The sequence below is a fragment of the Acinonyx jubatus genome, chromosome F2 (assembly GCF_027475565.1).
Source record: "Acinonyx jubatus isolate Ajub_Pintada_27869175 chromosome F2, VMU_Ajub_asm_v1.0, whole genome shotgun sequence".
NCBI classification, from domain to species: Eukaryota; Metazoa; Chordata; class Mammalia; order Carnivora; family Felidae; genus Acinonyx; species Acinonyx jubatus.
In genome coordinates, this window is record NC_069394.1 from 34,070,560 (window position 1) to 34,092,665 (window position 22,106).

At 38.3% G+C, this 22,106-nt stretch overlaps 1 protein-coding gene across 2 annotated transcripts in view; it reads right to left on the reverse strand.

Annotated features, from left to right (window-relative positions):
* Positions 1-421: 421 nt before the first annotated feature.
* The window catches only part of FZD6 (frizzled class receptor 6), a 43,391-nt gene continuing 21,706 nt past the window's right edge, over positions 422-22,106 (reverse strand). For both annotated transcript variants that reach the window (XM_027064095.2, XM_053208120.1), the window contains exons 3-7: positions 9,370-9,566; positions 5,606-6,623; positions 4,469-4,617; positions 2,889-3,317; positions 422-1,895 (exon numbers count right to left, since the gene is read on the reverse strand). In XM_027064095.2, the coding sequence (XP_026919896.1) occupies positions 1,727-1,895; positions 2,889-3,317; positions 4,469-4,617; positions 5,606-6,623; positions 9,370-9,566 (1,962 nt within the window). In that variant the 3' untranslated portion in view covers positions 422-1,726. The remainder of the gene's footprint in view (positions 1,896-2,888; positions 3,318-4,468; positions 4,618-5,605; positions 6,624-9,369; positions 9,567-22,106) is intronic.

Below are 22,106 nucleotides of genomic sequence, written 5' to 3' on the forward strand. Positions count from 1 at the left end.
ACCATCCAATCACTAAATGTTCCCTGGGTGAAAGAGGCTCCAATGGTTGGGGTTGGCAGTGTGAATCTCTTTCTTCTGCCACATCTTAGCCTGGCGACTCCTCACTTATTTTTTAAAATGTTTTAAGCATGATACTGTTTTACTCCCCACTGCCAGGAGTGAAAGCAGGGTCCTGGGTTCCCTTTGCTTTACCCCATCCTTCAGATCTCACACTGGCTTTAAAAGGTTATGGTAAATATGGCTGTATGATGTATATTCTGGAAAGAAATTGTAACAGATGAAAAATAGTCCTGTCTTCTCTTCCAGTTAAAAAAAAAAAAAAAAAGCTTCCAAGTTATTAATCATGGGGCCACTGATCTGAAAAATTCTACCACTTTCAGGGTCAGGATCACTACAACTAATCACACAATACTCCATAATCTCTCACACAAAGAAAATTTTATTGCTGGAAAGACATACAATGTTTTTGTATACAAAGTTCAAAAATGTGGAAAAGTTAATATTTACATTTTCCATACAGTACATGATAATCTTTTTATGCTTTAATAGAATGCTAAATAGAAAAAACCCAGAAGCATCAGAAAACCTTAAGGTATAACACTTAATTTAAAACAAAAATTAGGAAAAATATTTAATATTTTAAAGTATGTAATATAAAATACATTTTGTTTATCAGGACTACATTTTTTCCCCCATTTGATTGGCACTAATATTGCTAAACACACTTTTAAATGTTCGGCAAAATCCTATGTAAGTGCAGAAATGACATCTACGTAGTGTCTGAGAAAGATACTGTATAAACTTTAGTATTCTAAAAGTTAAAAAAAGAAGTTAAAAAATATAAGCAACTGTAAATGGTCATAAATACACAATCTTGAGTGGGCATAAAACTTTTTTTTTTTTTAAAGAAAATCAATTGCACTTGGCTTAAATTCTAAAAGAGTAACATTTCATCTAATCCTTTAGAACATGTTGTTTAAAACTGTAGAAGGATCAGTGAGCAGCATAACATAATCAACGGTGGATGTCAAGCACCTTGTTTTAGAGGCACAGCAGATCTATGAAATTCCTAGAGCAAGACTCTATAAAATTCACACAGGGAACATAAGGTGGAATAAGCGGACTTTTAAAGGTGAATTCCCAGGACAACACCTTCTGGTGTGTCAAATATTTTTTATACTGTAAAAGAATACTATTTTTCAATTTTCTTAGAAACTCAGTGTAAAGGCTACCAAAGCAGCGTTAACGTATCGAATAACATAAAAATATTTGAATAGCTGTTCCAGGATTTCTAAGAAAAGTTCAAATACATATAAACTTATTTTCAAATATATAAAAAAGATACAAAGATAAGTTTTAAATACTTCAGCAAAGAAATATCTTGATTTCATACCATAAAAGTAAAATAGCATATAGTACATCTTAAAATACTTTTAGCAAGAGGAGAATCTTCATAAATGGAAAAAGAAGATTCCTCTAACTCCCTCCTCCCACACAACTTAAAAAAATATTATTAACCTGCCCATTTCCGCTTTCTGGGTATATTGCCATCGTTAACCTCTGTGCGAAACAAATCCCCTAATTCTCGGAATCCATCGTTTCCAGTGTAACAGTAGGCAAGGTAGCTGTCAGTGCAAGAGAACAGAAGAGTGGTGTTGATAAGACTGCGTGCTGTCCGCTCCAGTGTCACATGAATCCACTTCTCAGCGATGGGATCGCCTGTTTTTCAAGTTTCGGAGTGACCGCCAGCGGCCTGCTCTTTTCCACCTCCCGAAGCTGAGTGAACGAGCAGGGACGTGGAGCCTTTCAGGCTGCCTGGCTCCGCAGAACCTGGGACCTGCAAGCCGCTGCTCTGCACCGGGCCGGTCTCGGGGACATCACTTTTTGGAGTCATCCTAGGTAAAAAGACGAAAGCTGACACACAGACCAGAGCACAACTGTGATGCCCAATGTCCTTACAGCTGCTACCCACTTTCCACGAGTTTTATTCCCAACCAGTATCCACCTTGATCAGAGGACAGTTAACTACAACTCTGTGTGTGTACTCTAACACCTTAAAACACGTCTACTTCATTTTCAAGTACAATTTTCGCCAACTTCAGAAACTGCACTAAGGACCACCCGGGCACGGGCTGGACATGGCGTATCGTGGGGAATACAACTCATAAGACAGGATCCTGCTCTCCGTTTAGCAATATTTTCCTCATTTCCCACCATGGGTGAGATGTTGTGTAATTCCAACACAAAGATGAACTGGACCTCAGCTCTGCCTTCGAGGAATTTACAAATCGAGTGGAGTTTTAAAGGCACATGTCTATTTCCAGCATGCAAAAGCTGTCATAGGAACACAAAGAAGGCACATGTGGTCTAGTTTGGGAGGGTGAGGTAAGAAACCTGGAGACCTAAAAGTACTTAGCTGTCAGCATTCTGGCTAATTCAATATTTACCTGTGTTTGGATCACCAGTGACCGTTTGGAAAAATTCATTAAAGATAATGTCAACGTGCTTTCATGTCCAGAAAATAAAAAACCTTTTATAATCATCTTCACATAAAATGACAAATGCCTTTTAGTACTATCACACAGTACTAATTAAAACTTAATAGCCTGTATTTCAGAAGGATCGTAAACATTTACCTACATATACATGAGATCCTTAACAATTTACCACAGAAATGAACATTGCTACTTGAACAACATTCACAAAGGCTCTTTTCAAAGCTGAGAATTAAAGTATCAAACGGCACGTTTATAGGCCGAACCCAAACTTCCTTGGATGAAGTGTATGGACGCACCATCTTCTTTCCAGATGCGCTATGCTTTAATAAAAACATATATAATGCAGTATTCAAAATAGTCCTGATTCAAGATCGCAAAATCAAAGCTCACCTTCCTTCACTCCGCGTACTTTCAGATACACTGATCTTATCATTCCCTTTGCCTGCCCGGCCTTTCCCGTCAGCCTGTTCTCCACAGAGTTTGGAGCTGGATGCTGCTGGGGAAGCAGGATCCCCACAGTCCTGTTCTCTTGATCTGGGGGTGCTCGCTCCATCTGCTCTCACCTCCCTCACTGATGTTTCCGGGGAGGTTTGTATTTCTGTCAAAGTTTCTTGTCCTAAGTAATCGTGGTCCGTGATCGCTACTGCGGAAGTGCCGTGATTGGCCGTGGCACCTGTGCTCGTTCCCATGGATTTGGAAATGACCTTCAGCTTGTGTGAACTTGGTTTGTAGTGCTTCTTTTTGTGTTTAACTTTAGAATTGTGCTTTAAGAAGAACTCACACGACTCCTGTAGTACTCTTCGACTTTCACTGATTGGACTGAGAGAAACCAAGGAGAGGGTTGAGTTGCTAAGTGTTAAGTGTTACATAGTAGAAACCAAAAAGCGTATCCTATCTTGTGCCAAAAAACCTTAATCGGTCAAGTTAAGAATTCTAAATGATTTATACTTGTAAAATCTGGGATTATAAATACTAGGAGATAGAAGTAGATTGTCATGAAGTGAACTCCTTTGTGCATACATTGTTAGTTGCCTTTGTCAGCATAAATAGATTGGCAAGGAATTAGGCAAAATCAAAGGATGAGGGCCAGGAAACTTAAAGCGGCATAAAGTAGGAGACTATCTGTGTATCACATATAAATACATCAAATATAAAAGTAAACCAGAGGAGAAAGGACATAGAATATAATTAATGGTCATTGTTAAATTCAATGATTTGCTTTCTAACAATAAAGCTAGCAAGTTATAATGAAGTGAGTGTGAGTATATAAATACAGGATAGATGTGTCATAACCATGCAAAAAAATTAAGTCCAGTTAAATGCAATTTTCAGACTTCAAAACTTAGAAAAGAGCTATAGTTCTGAAAATTTTACCACAAAAAAAGTTTATTAATCAAACCAATGGGGAACAGTTTAAAAAACTCTCTAGTACATTGTTGACAGGAGAGAGTGTACATTGTATATAACTAAAACGAACTCATAAATGTGAGTCTACTATCCTGTTATACTATGTAAGTTTAAAATTTTACCATCTTGAGGCAAATAAGTGACATTTTAAGGCCATACTGTGTATAATAAAATTTAAAAGTAGTAAATAATGATCATATAATATATTTGAATCATACTTTATAGATTTCCTTACATATATTTGATCCCACTTAGCCTTTTATCACTGATTTTAAAAAATTAAAATGCTGCACCCAAAATAATCCAGTGATAACAGTTATAACATTAAATATAAGCCAGGGAAAGAAAATGCACAGTTTACACATCTCTCATACTTCAACAGAATACTACAGGCCAAAGACTATTATAACGAGTGCCAAAATAAAGTAGAGCTCTTCACGAAAAAGATTTCCAAACTTGAAACAACAGTTGATATAATGAAACGCCAGTACGATGAGGACTTGAATAGTCCCTTGGTATTTGTTCTACTTAAAACAACATCAGATAATTCAATAGGTTCTTACTCTCTCTTGCGATTTCGTCTAAAAAACCCTGCCCACTCCGTGCATGTCTTTTTGCTTCCAACCCAGAAGACCGCAGAGATGCCAACAATTAATGTCATCAGATATTTTATCATAAATAAAGCCAATTCTGGTCGAGTTTCTGTTTTGGCCTACAAAAAAGTGAATAATAAAAATGTCAGTGATACATTCAGAGTGGAGAGCAGTCTATATAGTCAATGTAAAACTTGAACAAAATATAAATCTTTGGTCTGTTTTAGTATAGAACATTTGACATAGCATAATATAATGAATAGTGCTACTTTAAGTATAATACATTCTTCACTGAAGTTCTGAATATAGAACTTTCATCTGGGTATCAAAATATATAGCTAGAAAGGAAAAAAGAAAGGAAAAAAACACCTAAATATATTTAGGAAGAATATCCGAAATCTTGGTTTGATTTCCCAGCATTTTCCACCTCTAACTATAGCAGCCTCTTATAATTGTCAAAATATTTGGCTTTAAGTATTTATCTACTTTCTTTTATTATAGTCTACCAAAAAATTATACTTAAACCATTGGAACAACATACTATTATAGAGTATGCATTGTTGATGTTTGTTATAAAAATTTGGTTGGTTGGAGTGAAATAAGTATCCGTATAACACAGTAAAATAAGTTCTGTTTTTGTAAGCATATACTAAACAAAAAATGATACGATAATATGATCAAATTAAATATACCCAAATATAACATGATCATATACCCAAATATGATATGATCAAATTAAGGTTCCCACCACTGAAGAATGAAAAGCAACTCCCAAATCAGAAGTTATTTCTCTTTTTTCCCCTGTGACAGACTCATTCTTCTGTTTCTGTTCCTCATTATTATTAATCTGCCTTTGCAACCAAATTTACTTTTTAGAAGAGTAGCTAGAGGAGGCACTTTACTACTGTAAACAAAGCCTACACTTGAGGAAAGAACTCTTGAGACACTGACCCCAGTTTCAACTGATGCACAGGGAATCATCCCCTCTGTCTACTGGATTTTCTTATCTGAAATCTAATGTCATGTTCATGATTAGTTCGAGTGTATTTCCAGGGAACATTCTCTATGTTAAAATTAAACAGTGAACTAATACAAATGCTCTCTTACCTGATAAGGACACGGGATGTGGTACTGACGACAGTGGTCAGAGACCCAAGTTATCTCCCAGGTCATCCTGTTCACTTGCTCATAGACATAACATCCGAGAAGTGTCACTAATGGTACAAGATACAGGCCACTAAAGACTCCAATTCGAATCATAAATTTCTTTAGTTTCTCTTGGTTCCGGCCATCATGTTGTATAACTTGTCGAACATGATTTAAGGAAATAATGCCAGCTAAAAGAAGAGACAGCCCAACAAACACACAAAAGCACAATGGCAAGAGCACAAAGTAGCGAGAAGCATCCAGGTCATATAGGCCGACAAAGCAAACGCCACTAATGTTGTCTCCTTCAACTTTGTTCATAGCAAGAAGCATAACAGTCAGAAAACCTGGTATTCCCCACGCAACAGCATGAAACCACACCGCTTTTTGTTCAATGGCTTCACAACTCCATTTTCTTCCTGCAGCTAAGAACCAAGTAATGGTAAGTATCACCCACCACACGGTGCCAGCCATTGTGAAAAAATACAAAAACATAAAAAGAACAGTACAAGCCTTATTCTGAGATCCTAGAACTACTGTGTCGCCAAGTTCTAGCTTCTCATCTGCCTTATTGCAGGCTGTGCGATTGCCTAGCAAGAATCCTATAAAGTACATCAGAGAGACAATGCTGTAACAGACAGAGTAATAGATAATTGGTCTCTCTGGGTATCTGAATCTTTTAACATCAATTAAGAAAGTAAGGAATGTGAACAGGGTTGCACAAAGACAAAATATTGAAACTATTCCGATAAAACTTTTTGCGAACTCTAGCTCATCACTTTTAAAATACATGTTAGGGCACGGAGGTGCACACTGGTCAATTCCCAGAAACTTATAGCCTTGTCCCCCAGAAGTCTTAAGATGCCTGGGACACCAAAATCCGATGTCTCTTTGGACTTGCTCTGTTTTCTTCTGAGGACCAAGAAACTGTGTGTGTGGATCAAAAGTTACAGGAACAGTCTCATCACAGTATTGCAATCTGTAAAAATTATAAAAATTAAATGTATAGAGTCAACATTTTGACCGATTCACTATTTTAATGTATGCTTTCCAACTATAAAATATTTCCTCATGCATTCATAATTGATGGGAAGACACACAACCTGAACAGATCATAGGTTACAGCTTTGAAGTTAACTAAAAACTTGTGGTTGTTAGTGAGGCCCCAGTGCACTCACATATACTTAATACAAGGCATGTGAACATTAAAATTCCCTTACTCAAAAAACAATTTTTATTTTTTAAACTTTATTTTAAAGGAAGCTCTACACCCAAGGTTGGGCGTGAACTCACAACCTGAGATCAAGAGCTGCATACTCCACCAACTGAGCCAGGCAGGTGCCTCTAACTAGTAATTTTTAAGTAATTTCTGCTTCTAAGACTAAATATTTAAGAAAGCATTTATCCTAAAAACAAGGAATTTATCTTAATTAGCAGCCTCAAGACAGAAAAGTGCTGGGGCACCTGGGTAGCTCAGTCGGTTAAGTGTCCAACTCTGGATGTTGGCTCAGGACATGATGTGACGATTTGTGAATTTGAGCCCATGTTAGGTTCTGCACCGACAGCATGGAGCCTGCTTGGGGTTCTCTCTCCCCCCTCTCTTTCCGCCCCTTTCCTGCTTGTGCGTACTCTCTTTCTCAAATAACCTTAAAAAAAAAAAGTGCTGGCTTGTCTGTGTACGGCATTTGGAGTATAAGTCTTGGGGAAAGTCACTTTTTTTTAGTGCTTACAGGTAAAGTAGATCAGCCATAGAACTAAGGGGATAGCAGCTAAAACTGGCTGAAACGAGCTCCTTCTGTTTCCAGGACTGACAGGGTAGAGTTCTCTCACATCACCGTTTTGTTTCAGTTTGGCTGTTTTTGGTTTTTTTTTTTTTTAATGTTTATTTTTGAGAGAGAGACAGAGTGCAAGTGGGGTACAGGCAGAGAGACAGAGGGAGACACAGAATCTGAAGCAGGCTCTAGGCTCTGAGCTGTCAGCACATAGCCTGATGTGGGGCTTGCTTAACCAGCTGAGCCACCCAGGCACCCGGCTGTTTTTTTGGTTTTTTTTTTTTTGAAGTATAGCTGACATACAATATTATGAGTTGCAGATGTATAGCCCAGTGATTTGACATTTGTATACATTGAGAAATGGTCACCACAATAAGTCTAGTTACCATCTATCACCTTATAAAGTTAACACAATGTTACTATATTCCCCATGCTGTACATTCTATCCCCATGACATGTTTATTTTCTAACTGGACGTTTGTACTCCTTGCCTCCCTTGTTTATGGGCAGACCAGAGTGATACACAGGTATATTTCTATTTTGTGTAACACTTTATCACTCAGTAGAGTATCTACACACCAGTATTAATTGGGAGGATCTATATGGTTTAAAAATGAGTGGGAGTTTTTAACAAGGAAACAATTTATGTATTTTATTTTACTTTACTTTTTAAAAGATTTTAAGTAATCTCTATACCCAACGTGGGGCTTGAATTCACAACCCCAAGATCAAGAGTTGCGCACTCCACTGGCTGAGCCAGGGTTAAACAAGAAAACATTTTAAATACTCTTTAGATAAAAGTAGAAAATAATAATATGTATGACCATAAAAAGAACACATATATCTACCAGCATTTCAAAACTTATTATGTCAATTTTGCTTTATATCTTTTAAAATAAAACAGTATAACATTAGAGATCGGGTGGGACCCCTTTCTGGTCCTATACTTTCTTCCCAGAAATACTCATCACCACAAGTTCAGTTTTCATTCTCTTTATGAATTTAAAAAAATTTTTTACTATGTTATTTTCTAACCATAATGTTACATAGTATTATTTGGCAGGTTTGAATTTTATATAAATGATATCATGCTGTATATATATCCTACCTTAGCATCCTTTTTTTTACTGAACACTGTAATTTTTGGATTTATCTGTGTTTACAGATATGGATCAACCATTAATTTTGTCAACTGTATTGTAGTTTAATGTGTACGTATGCCACAGTTTACATTTATTACACATTCTTCTACAATGGACTTTCATTTTTTCCATTTTTTAAAAAATTAGGAATAATGTGGTAATCAATATTCTTGTGTATGATTCCTTGTTTCTGTAAACGTTTCTATAGAAGGGGACCACCTACAGTGTAAGGTATGAACATCCTCAACTTTGTTGTATTATCAAGTGTTCTTAAAAACAATTATGCATCTACTGGAAGTATATGACTTCCACAAAGGTTCTATACTTTACAGATAAAGAAACAAAAATGTAGACACAGCTTCCTCCCCAGCTTTATAATGCCAAGTCTCATTGTATCCATAGAATATTTCAAATTAATGATCCCCCAATGTCTACAGAATAAGAGACCAAAGTAATTAATGAAGGTCAATGAGTAAAAAGGTCACTGAATTGATAATAAGTTCATTCCCTCCCAGTTTAGGTCAAAGGCACCATTACATGTTCTCATACAACTGTGTACTTCTCTATTGTATCTAGCATGGTTATAATTTTATACTTATTACTGTAATTATTTGATTATCTGTTCCTTCCACCCCAAAGTTCCCACTGTAAGTCCGTTTTTGCTCACCATTGTGTCCAAAACACTTATCACCCATTAAGTGTGCAATATACATTTTTGAAATAAATAATGAAAGCGTGTCACAAACATTCTGGAAAACTAACACCAACATTAAAATATCATTGGAAGCTTTCAGTTGAAAACATGACTTACCTGTCACATTCAAGTTCTTCAGGCCATCGGATACCAAAAGTGTCAATTAACTTTTTGCAATCAGAATATACTTTCTCACAAGATTTACGACAAGGTGGAACCACACGAATTTGTTCTGTACAGGTTGGTACAAAAGCTTTGCAAAGGAAAGTTTCAACATTTGGTGAACATTCCAAATTTGCAAGAGGAAGAAAAAGCTATTAAGGAAAACAACAAGATAAGGTTAGAAAACATTTTAAGAGCCAGTGAATGTAATTCATTTACTATTTAAAGTATATACCTTTTCACTTATACTCCAAAAGAATCTTTGCCTCACTCTCAATACAGTACAACTTTTTTCACTTTTATTTATTTAAAGTAATCTTTGTGCCCAATATGGGGTTCAAATTCACGACCTGAGATAAAGAGTGAACCAACTGAACTAGCCAGGCACCCCTCGATATAATCAAATTTTAAGGAGATAATTTCAAGTTAGTCTGTTAGACTTATGAATCCTTCATATACAATGGAATATTACTTTATTCAATTATACATTTTTCAGGAAGACATGCTAAGTCAAAACAAATCAAAAGCATGAGTTGATTGCTACGTGAAATAAACTACAATATTCAATTTATAAGCATATGATGAATACCCGAACACTGTACTGAGCACTCTAGAAAATGAAGGAATGTTTGGGGCGGAGCATGAAAAAGGCATGAGGAACACTAGAGTGTGTACATGCAGGGCAAGAAGCTCAGTCTGGCTCGAACATAAGGTCAAAACAGTGGCATTAAGTGTAGAGAGTGAGGCTGGAGAGGTACACTGGGCCTGATCCTGGAAAGCACAAATAGCCTGCTAAATTGCCTGGATTTTCAAATCCAGGAATGAAATCCTATCGGAGAGTTTTAAGCAGGGAGTATCTCTAGAGTCTGATAGCTGAGTTGGAATGCTAGTTCCTCACTTACTGGCTATGTAACTTTGTCAAATTATGTAACTTTTCTGTGTCTTAGTTTCTTCACCTGTAAAATGGCAATAATAGTACCTGTCACGTAAGATTGTTATGAGTACTGAGTTAATATAAAGCACTTCTGGCATATAGTGAGCACTCAATAAACATTAGTTACTGTGAAGATTACACTTTATAAGAATGCAGATGGGTTCTGGATAAACCTGCAAATTAACCACATTATGTTTGCCTCCTTTCTCTCATGGTTCCTCACTAAAATTATAATGAAGAATAAAAGGTTCTAACGCATTAGTACATGAACAGGAGAGACTACACTAGCAGATCTGACTTTTCCAAAGAATAAAAGCAAAACAAAAAAGAAAGCCCCAACCTTCCAAGACAGAAAGCTATTACAGGAGTGAAAAGTGATTTAATGGGATTCGGGGTGGACTACAAAATAGGAGTGGAGGGATTCAGATGACAATGAGTGGATGTGCCCTGAAGATTCTGAGAGTCTCAGTTCTTTGAAGTAGCAAGTAGCACAAAAGGCCAATATTGTAGGACTGTTTACTAATCAATTTCTCTCCATGCCATCCCAACTCCAACCCCTACCCCAGAAGCCAGATGACTACTGCATTCTACCAGGAGAAATGGAGCTAGAGATGTTCTAACTTGGGGTTTCAGTCACAGAGCCGGGCAGGGATATGGCCCAAGGTGAAAAGAGGGGGACTGAATAACTATCTACAGAAACACAGAGGCCTCATCTTGTTCCTGTTCTGTTCATGCACATACCCATCATCCCCATTCTTTGAAAAAACTCAACAATTTTGAAGAGCTCTACATAATGACAAAAAGCCAGTCAACTTTGAGCTCACCCTACTATGAAGCCCACCATTCATGCACACGGACCTTTTTAGTGTCCCACACACGTACAACTGGGCAGCCAAGGATCATCAGGCATTTGAAGAAAGCCTCCCATATCAAAAACAGACCAAAACAAGCAAGCAGATCATCGAATATTTGGAGGAAAGAGAGATTATGCAGGGAACAAAGGAAAATAAATTACAAAACAAAAACCTAAGTATCTTAAGTGAGAAGTTATTGCATCCATTTAAAAAGAATAGCATGCTATGGAAAATTAAAATAAGACAGCTCAAATAAAAAAACTCTGCAGAAGGACTAGAAGTTAAGCTGAGGGAAGAGATGGACAATCGGAGAGAAAATCCTCCCAATCAGAGGATCGGTCCAAGTGTCCAACACATTACCACAGGAGTTCTAGAAAGAACAACAGGGAAAAGGGGAGTGTAGATGATAATCAAATGAAGAATATAAGACCATTTCTCAGAACAGAAGGGTACTAGCTCCCAAACTGAAAAAGCTGGCATCACACTGCAATCTCACTACTAAAACATTTCTGGACCAAAACTTCAGTCAATTAACTTTCTTTTACAGAGATCTCTCTCACATTCTCCTCTCTTTCAACATCCCAATTCCAAACCTATGCTTCAGTGATTATCCCATCACACAAACTTGTTCTATTATCTCCCACCATAAACACAACACAACAAAACAATATCTTTCCTTGACTCCACATCCCAATCCCCATCCACTCATTATTCCATTTTTCTGTTCTCCTTTGTAGAAAAACTCCTCAAAATAGTTGTCTTTACTTTCTCCAGTTCTGCTCTTCCCATTCCCTCTTGAGCCCTCTCTCCAACCATCCTCATGCTTCAGTGAAACTGCTTGTCATGGCCACCAATAAACTCCATGTTGTCAAATCCAATAGTCAATTCTGAGTCCTCATTCTACTCAGCTCTCAAGAGAGTTTTACATAGTGGATCCTGCCCTCCTCCTGAGATACTTTTCTCAACTGGCTTCTAGAATACGAATTCTCCCGGATTCCTACCTATTTATTGCTGTTCTTTTTCTGATCTTCCATTTCCCAATTCTAAATACTGAAGTGCTCCAGAGCTCAATCCTCAGACCTCTATCTTATCTATACTCACTCCTCAGGGGAAACTCATCCTGAACCATGGTGTTCATTACCAACTATGCATGAAGGACTGCCACAGTTATCTCCAGAGCCATCTCTCCTGTGAACCCTTGAGTTGATGGCCATCTGCCTCCTGGAGAATTTCACTCAGCTGTCAATCCACATCTCAAACCCACCATGTCCAAAATATAACTCAACCCTAAACAATCCCTCACCTCAGTCTTCCCTGCCTCAGTAAGGTGGTGCCACCATTCACCAAGTTGCTCTGGCCAAGGATCTAAAGATTCATCCTTTACTCCTCTCTTTCTCTCACCCCGTATGTAATCCAGCAGCAAATCCTATTGGTTCTCCCTACAAGATCTATTTCAAATCTGACCATTTCTCACTATTACTAAGTTACTATGTCTAAACCACTATATCTTGCACCTAAGCTACTGAAATATTTTCCTAATAGTCTCACTACTTAACATTCTTACAAATCTCACAGTTAATTTCCATTCAGATCCACACTCCAACCAATGTGATTTTTTAAAATGTAAGTTTGTCCTTGTTCAAAAGATTCTATCAGAATAAATTCGAGAGTCTTTATCAAGTCCTGCGAGGCCTTAAATTTCAGGGGACACTGTGGAGGAAGAGTCTTCTAGGTGAAGAGAAGAGCAAATATAAATTTGTAGCCTGACTCCTGGCTACAAATCCACCTTCCTACCATTCTTTTCCTCATTTCCTACCACTCTTTCTCTTATTCACTCCATTGTCACCAAATTGGCCTTTTGCTTCTCATCATTCCATGTATACTTATGCTTAAGAATATATTTGCTGTTCCCCTCACATAGAGCACTCTTCCTCCACAAAGTCCCATGACTCGTGTCCTCATTTGATTTTCTGCATAACTGTCACCTCAGAGCACCATTCTTTGCCCACCCTTTGTAAAAAATGATCCTGCCATTCTCTGTTCCATTATTGTTTTGTGTTTCTTTATAGTCCTTATCACTATCTGACATTTCATTAAATATTATTTCTTAATTTCTGCCTTCGCCACTAGAATGTAAATTTCATGAAGGGAAGGGATTTTGTCTATTTTTTTTCACGGCTATATCCCTCATGCTTAGAACAGTGTGTGTGTGTGTGTGTGTGTGTGTGTGTAATTATTTCTCTATCAATATTTGTTAAATAAACCAATCAGAGCAATGAATGAACAAGGCATGTCAATAAAAAATTTCAGAGCATCAAGATAAAGCAATCATAAAAGCTTCCAGATAGAAAAGAACAGGTCACATAAAAAAAGAATTTAATTCTGAGTATCTAATAATTCAGATACTAGGAGACAGTTCAAAAATAATTTTAATATTCTGAAACAATATTATTTAACCTAGAATTCTATACCCAATGGAACATTTAGGTGAGAGTAAAATAATGACCTTTTTGGCCCTCTAAGAAATAAAAAAATGTTGACTTTCAAGTGTCCCCTTTTAGGAAACAACTAGAGGATGTACTATTCCTAAAACCAACGGATGGTATATAAACCAGAAAGGAAAATGACACAGGACTCAAGAATTAGTTGATCCAACATTGGAGAATGGCAAGAGGAAGCCTTAGCATGATAGCTATGATTCTAGTTCAGAAAGCAGTCGGGGCATATTGATGGACAGCCAGCTGAAGGAGGAATGTCTCCAAGGGACTAGGAATGGGGTACTGGAAATGACGGGTTGTATGATACACTGAGCATCTGAAAAAAATTGCTGTTAGATGTCTAAAAGTCTGTTGGGACATCTGAAAAAAATTAGCTACAGGTACATAGAAAACAAAGCAAATGGGGAAAAATGCATTTGCTGCATTAACCAAGAGGGAAGACATTAAAGAAATAGATGCAATCAAAGCATCTGACTCAGTAATGTACAATATTTAATGTTCCTAGTAATGCTAGAACTGATGATTGAGTTAACCAAAAATTGTATTATAGAAGGTAGGGAGGATAAGTAAAAATGGTAGAGTAAGAGAAATATATTACCAACTACCATATAGGAAAGAATAAACAGATACTGCCTGAAGTTCTAAATGGATGAATCAATAAGTAACAGACGAAGAGGGGCACATGCGCGGCTCAGTCAGTTGAACGTCCGACTCCTGATTTCAGCTCAGGTCATGATCTCCCTATTTGTGAGATCAAGCCCCACATCTGTCAGCACAGAGACTGCATGGGATTCTCCCTCTCTCTCTGCCCCTCCCCCACACATTCTCGCACATTCTCTCTCAAAATAAATAAACTTTAAAAAATAACAGACTAAGCATATTAGAACATGGCTTGTGTATAAGAAAAGTTCCTGAAAGACTTCAAATTAGCCGTCTTTGGGGAGGAGGATTGTGATGAGGATAGAAAAGAGTGGGCAGGAACCGCAGTTTTTCTGTTAAAAAGCCTTTAACACTGAGGGTTTTCTTCTAGCTTTATTTAGGTATATTGATATATGATAAATTGAACATGTATAAAGTGTGTGCTTTGACAGGTTTTGAAAGCATTATCACAATCAAGGAAATATCCATCACCACAAAAAGTTTCCTCTTCCCTCTTTGTAACCCCTCTCCCCTCTCCTATCTCCCCTCTCACCCCCTACCCCCACACTAAGCCAATAACATCCCCTAGCAACCACTGATAATGCTTTCTGTCATTATAAAGCGGCATTTTCTAGAATTTTATATAAATAGAATCATACAGCATATATTTTTTTTTGGTCTGGCTTCTTTCACTTGGCATCATTATTTTGAGATTCATCCATGTTGTTCCGTGTACCAATAGTTCATTCTTTTTAATTGCTAAGTAGTATTCCATTGTGTAGGTACATCATAATTTGTTTATCCATTCATTTGCATGGACAGTTTGAAGTGCCCATGGGACATGTGAGTGTGGATATCTACTAGTAGGCAGTTAAATAAATAGAGCTTGCAGGTAAGAGACTTTAGGTAAAGGATGTAGATTTCGAAGTCATCATTATAAAAATGGTAATTGAAATATGTGAATGAAATTACCCAAAGAGAACATGTAGAGTAAGAGAAGATGAAAATTTGGATTTAAGAGAAATGCACTGAACTTATATAATAACATTCTCTTCTCCAAATGCCATTTAAATGGGAAAAAAGGGTTAAGGACAAAACAGAGAATCTGTAACTTAACTGTACAAAAAAAGCAGGGAAAGGTCTATCAATGAACTACAGACATTTGGAGACATTTCTGAAAGATAGAAAGGAATGGAGGTGAGTATCTGGGAAGATGGTGGAGCAGGAGCACCCTAAGCTCACCTCGGCCCACAGATAATGCTCGTATCAGTGTAAATGACCCAGAAAATAACCCAAAGACTGGCACAACAGAACTCCACAATGAAAGGAAGAGAAGAGGCCACACTGAAGAGGGTAGGACAGGCAGAGACATGGTCAGAGCTAACCAAACCCTGGTGGTCCCTGGGAAGGAGGGAGCCATGGGCATGGAGAGGGGAGAGAGACTATCACACAGGGGAACCTGCATGGGGAATATGAATCCCCATAACATTTGGCTTTGAAAACTAGAGGTGCTGAATTTCACGACTTCTCACAACCCGTGGGACTTAAAGTCTGGAATTTAAAAAATCAGCAGGCTGGGTTCTGGAAGAGCCAGCTGAGTCCCCACCCTTAAAAAGACAGCACTACAAACAGTCTGTGGAGATACAACATAGATGCAGCAGCCTGCGGCACACAGGAGGGCTATTTACTGATTTCAAAGTGTGTCCCCAAGGGGTAGAGATCACTGGGAGACTCCCCCAAGAACAAAGGAGCTGGAAAACACCATTTCCCTTTCCTGCCCCCCAGCATAAACACATGGCCACCTTCAGGAACCAGCCCGATGCCTGATACACACTACCTAACTTGCTTGCACCGCCACCTGCCTGCTTAAGGGATCTGCCTCTTCCAGCCGCACGTGCCTCAGTCCCAGCACTGGAGGTCCCCTCCCCCAGAAGACTGGTGGCACTTTGCCAACACCTATCTCCCAACCCCACACTTTGTAAAGCTTTGATCCGCCGGTGGTGGTGGGCCCCACCAAAGAGCAGAACAAAACCGTGGGCCCTACCCCAGTGGTCACACCAGCTGCACCCTGCGTTGGCAGCAGGTACCCTCTGCTGGCATAAACCCTGTAAACAACGTGGGCCCTGCCCCCTCCAATAGCTCTTTTTTGCAGCCTATTCAAACTGGAGCCACAAGCCTGGCAGTGTGTAAGCACCACTCCAAAGTGACTCCTGCCCTTGGGTGAGGGCAAGATAACCAAACACACCAGGCAGAAAGTCCCAAGAGTGGGCTGGAGGCAGACAGTTGGTCTGACTGCAGTCCCCACCAACCAATAAAAGCTTCTCTGGGGACAACACAGGGAAAGCATCCTTCAGTTTGGTGCTACTGCATCTTGGACAAACACCTGGTCTGACTAAACTCAAGCTCACGGTGGCCCCAGACTGGCCCACTAACAACACAGGGACCAAACACTGCCCACAACAGGCAAAGAGAGCCACCGCAGAAGACTGGACTAAAGGCAAAAGTGCCCAACATACAACAGTAGGGTGCACACAACACACCTAGAAGATACCCCTGAAGCACCAGATTCCGGTGAACGGGGGACACTGCACTGCAGGGCACCATAGGACCTCTTCTTCATAAGGCCGTTACTTTCAAGACCAGAAGAGGTAGCTGACTTTCCTAACACACAGAAACAGACACAGAAAGTTAGACAGAATGAAGAGAGAGGAATATGTACCAAATAAAAGAAGAGAACAAAACCACAGCAAGAGACCTAGACGTGACAGAGATGAGTAATATGTCTGCTAGAGAATTTAAAGTAATGATCATAAAGACACTCACTGGATTTGAGTAAAGAGTGGAGGACATCAGTGAGACTCTTAACAAAGAGATAAAAAAAAAGAACCAAAGATGAAGAACACAGTAAATAAAATTAAAAATACACTAGATGGAATAAATAGGCTAGAGGAAGCAGAAAAATGAATTAGCAACATGTTGGACAGATTAATGAAAGGTAACCAAGCTGAGCAGGTGAGAGGAAAAAAAAATCATACAAAATGATAACACATTTAGGGAACTCAGCAACTTCATCAAGCATATTAACATTCTCATTATAGGGATCCCAGAAAAGAAGAGAAAAAAAGGGGGCAGAAAATTTATTTGAAGAAATAACAGCTGAAAACTTCCCTAATCTGGGCGAAAAAAACAGATATCCAGATCCAGGAAGCACAGAGATTTCACAATGAAGCTACTCTAGGAGCTCCACACCAAAACACATAGTAATTAAAATGGCAAAAAGTAGTGGTAAAGAGAAAAATTTAAAAGCATCAAGAGAAAAGAACACAGTTACATACAAGGGGAAACCCCATAAGGCTATCAGCAGACTTTTCAGTGGAAACTTTGCAGGGCAGAAGACAGTGGCATGATATATTCAGAGTACTGAAAGAAAAAAAAAATCTGTAACCAAGAATAATCTATCCAGCAAGTCTATCATTCAGAATAGAAGGAGAGATAGTTTCCCAGACAACAAAAGTGAAGGGAGTTCATGACCACTACACAATAAGAAATAGTAAAGGGGACTCTTTGAGTGGAAAAGAAAGGCCAGATGTAAGAGTAAGAAAAGTAAGGGGCACCTGGGTGGCTCAGTCGGGTGAGTGTCCAACTTTGGCTCAGGTCATGATCTCACAGTCTGTGAGTTCAAGCCCTGCGTTGGGCTCTGTGCTGACAGCTCAGAGCGTGGAGCCTGCTTCATATTCTCTGTCTCCCCCCCCCCGCCCCCGCCCTTCCCCTGCTCGCTCACTCTCTCTCTCAAAAATAAATAAAAACATTAAAAAAAATTTCTTAAGAAAAGTAGGAAGCACGAAAGCAGTAAAATTATGTATATCTGTAAAAATCAGTCAAATCACAAACTGAAAGAATGTAAAGTATGACACCATATACCTAAAACACAGTTGGGAAGAGTTGTAAAGAATGGGTTCAAACTTAAGTGACCAGCAATTTAATATAAACTGATATCTCCAGGTGTTATATACATACCTAATGGTAACCATAAGTCAAAAACCAGTTACAGATATACAAAAAATAAAGAAAAGGAATCCAAGTATATTTCTAAAGAAAGCCAGCAAACATGACAGAAGACAGCAAGAAAGGAAAGGAACTGAGAAGAACTATAAAAACAACCACAAGTAACAAAATAGCAATAAAAACGTATCTATCAATAATTACTTTGAATATAAATGGACTAAACACTCCAATTAAAAGACACAGAGCAGGGGCACCTGGGTGGCTCAGTCGGTTAAGCATCTGACTTCGGCTCAGGTCATGATCTCACAGTCCATGAGTTTGAGCCCTGCATCGGGCTCCATGCTGACAGCTCAAAGCCTGGAGCCTGCTTCAGATTCTGTGTCTCCTTCTCTCTCTGCCCCTCCGCTGCTCATGCTCTCTCTCTCTCTCTCTCTCAAAAATAAATAGACATTAAAAAAAAATTAAAAAGAAACAGAGTAATGGTATGGATAAAAAAACCAAGACCCATCTATATGCTGCCTATAAGAGACTCGTTTCTGACCTAAAGACACAGGCAGATGGAAAGTGAAGGAATGGAAAAGCACTGACCATGCAAATGGATGTGAAAAGAAAGCTGGGGTATAACAACACTTATATTGGACAAAATAGACTTTAAAACAAAGACTGTTACAAGAGACAAAGAAGGACACTTTATCATCATAAGGGGGACAATCCAACAAGAAGATGTAATAACTGTTAAGTATTTATGCACCCAACATGGAGCATTCAAATACATAAAACAGTTAATAACAAACACAAAGGAACTAATTGATAGCAATACAATAATGGTAGGGAACTTTAACATCCCACTTGTATCAATGGACAGATCACCCAAACAGAAAAATCAATAAGGACAGTGGTTTTGAATGACATACTGTTTCAGATGGACTTACCAGATATATTCAGAACATTCCTTCCTAAAATAGCAGAATACACATTCTTTTCAAGTGCACATGGAACATTCTCCAGAATAGATCATATATTAGGCATCAAAACAAATTTCAACAAACTCAAAAAGATCAAAGTCATAAGATGTGTCTTTTCTGACCACAATGCTATGAACTAGAAATCAACCACAAGAAAAACTCTGGAGAGAACACACACACATTGATGTTAAATAATATGCTACTAAACAATGAATGGGTCAACCGATAAATCAAAGAAGAAATAAAAAATTACATGGACAGAAGTGAAAATGAAAACACAATGGCCCAAAACCTTTGAGATGCCGCAAAAGAGGTTCTGGTGATGGTGGTGGTAGGGGGGTGGGGGTGGGGGTTAGTTTATAGTAATACAGGCCTACATCAAAAGCAAGAAAAATCTCAAATAAACAACTTAACCTTACATCTAAAGGAGCTAGAAAAAGAACAAAACCCAAAAGCAGAAGAAAGATAAATTAAAAAAAACCAACAGAATAGATTGATGGAATCAGGAGCTAGTTCTTTGAAAAGATCAACAAAACTCTAGCCAGACTCATAAAAAGACAGAGAGGGAGGACTCAAATAACCAAATGAGAAATGGGAGGAGAAATAATAACAAACACCACAGAAATACAAAGGACTGTAAGAAAATATTATGAAAAATTATATGCCAACAACCTGGACAACCTAGAAGAAATGGACCAATTCCTAGAAACATATAACCTCCCAAAACTGAATCGGGAAGAAATAGAAAATTTGAAAAAAAAAAAAAAAGAAAAAAAGAAAATTTGAACAGACTAAGTACCAGCAATAAAACTGAATCAGTAATCAAAAAACTCCTAACAAACCAAAGTCCAGGACCAGACAGCTTCACAGGTAAATTCTACCAAACATTTAAAGAAGAGTTAATACCTATTTTTTCCTGAACTTTTCTAAAAAACAGAAAAGGAAGGAAAACCTTCAAATTCATTCTATGAGGCCAGAATTACCCTGATGCCAAAACCAGATAAACACACCACAAAAAAAAAAAAAAAAAAGAGTTCATTTCTGATGAACATAAATGCAAAAGTCCTCAACAAAATATTAGAAAACCAAATTCAACAATGCATTAAAAAGATCATTTATCATGATGCTGGGATTTATTCCTGTGATGCAAAGGTGGTTCAACATTTGCAGATCAATCAACATGATATATCACATCAATAAGATAAAGGATAAAAACGACATGATCATTTTAATAGATGCAGAAAAAGCACTTGACAAAGTACAACATCCATTCATGATAAAAACCCTCAACAAAGTAGGGTTAGAGGGAACATACCTCAACACAATAAAGGCCTTATATCAAAAACTCAAAGCTAACATCATATTCAAGGAGGAAAAACTGAGCACTTTTCCTCTAAGGTCAGGAATAAGACAAGGATGGCCACTCTCACCACTTCCATTCAACACAGAACTGCAAGTCCTAGCCACAGTAATCAGACAACACAAGGAAATAAAAGGCATTCAAATTGGTAAGGAAGAAGTAAAATTTTCACTATTTGCAGATGACATGATATTATATATAGAAAATCCTAAAGACTCCACTAAGAAACTACTACTGCTGATAAATGAATTCAGTAAAGTTGTAGGATACAAAATCAATGTACAGAAACCTGTTGTATTTCTATACACTATTAATGAAACAGCAGAAAGAGAAATCAAGAAAACAATTCCATTTACAATTTCACCAAAAATAATAAATACATAGGAATAAACTTCACCAAAGAGGTCAAAGACCTGTACTCTGAAAACTGTAAAACACTGATGAAAGACACTGAAGATGACACAACAAAAAGACATTCCATGTTCATGGATTGGAAGAATAAATATTGTTAAAATAGCTATACTACCTAAAGCAATCTACACATTTAATGCAATCTCTATCAAAATACCAACAGCATGTTTCACAGAACTAAAATAAACAATCCTAAAATTTGTATGGAACCACAGAAGACCCTGGAGAGCTAAAGCAATCTTGAAAAAAAACAAAAACTAGAGGTATCACAATTCCAGACTTCAAGTTATATTACAAAAGTATAGTAATCAAAATAGTATGGTACTGTCACAAAAACCAACACATAAGTCAATGGAACAGAACAGAAAGCCCAGAAAAAAACCCCATAATTATATAGTCAATTGATCTTTGACAAAGGAGGCAAGAATATAAAATGGGGAAAAAGTCTCTTCAACAAATGGGCGTTGGGAAAACTGGACGGCTACATGCAAAAGAATAAAACTTGACCATTTTCTTACACCAAACATAAAAATAAACTCAAGTGGAGAGACACAGAAGCAGAAGCAGTGGGAAGAGGGCGGCATAGGAGGACGCTGAGCTCACCGCGACCTGCGGATCACTTAGATTCCACCCACACCTGTCTAAATAACCCAGAAAATCGCGAGACTAGCAGAATGGATTCTCTGGAGCCAAGCGTAGACAAGAGGTCCACGGAAGAGGGTAGGAAGGGCGGAGAGGAGGCGCGCGCTACACGGACTGGCAGGAGGGAGCCGCGGCGGAGGGGCGGCCTGCTGGCAAAGCAGAGCCCCCGAGTCTGGCTTGCAAAAGCAGAGGGGCCGGAAGGAGTGTGTTCGGACAGCAAGCGGGACTTAAAATCTGGAAGGATGTAAGTTAATAGCTCTACTCAGAGAGCCAGGAGGGAGAGTTCTTGAGCCCCGGACAACAGAGCGCAGCTTGGCAGGGAACAAGGTGCTCACCAGCGCCATCTCCCTGGCCCATCCCCCAGCCAAAATCCCAAAGGGAACC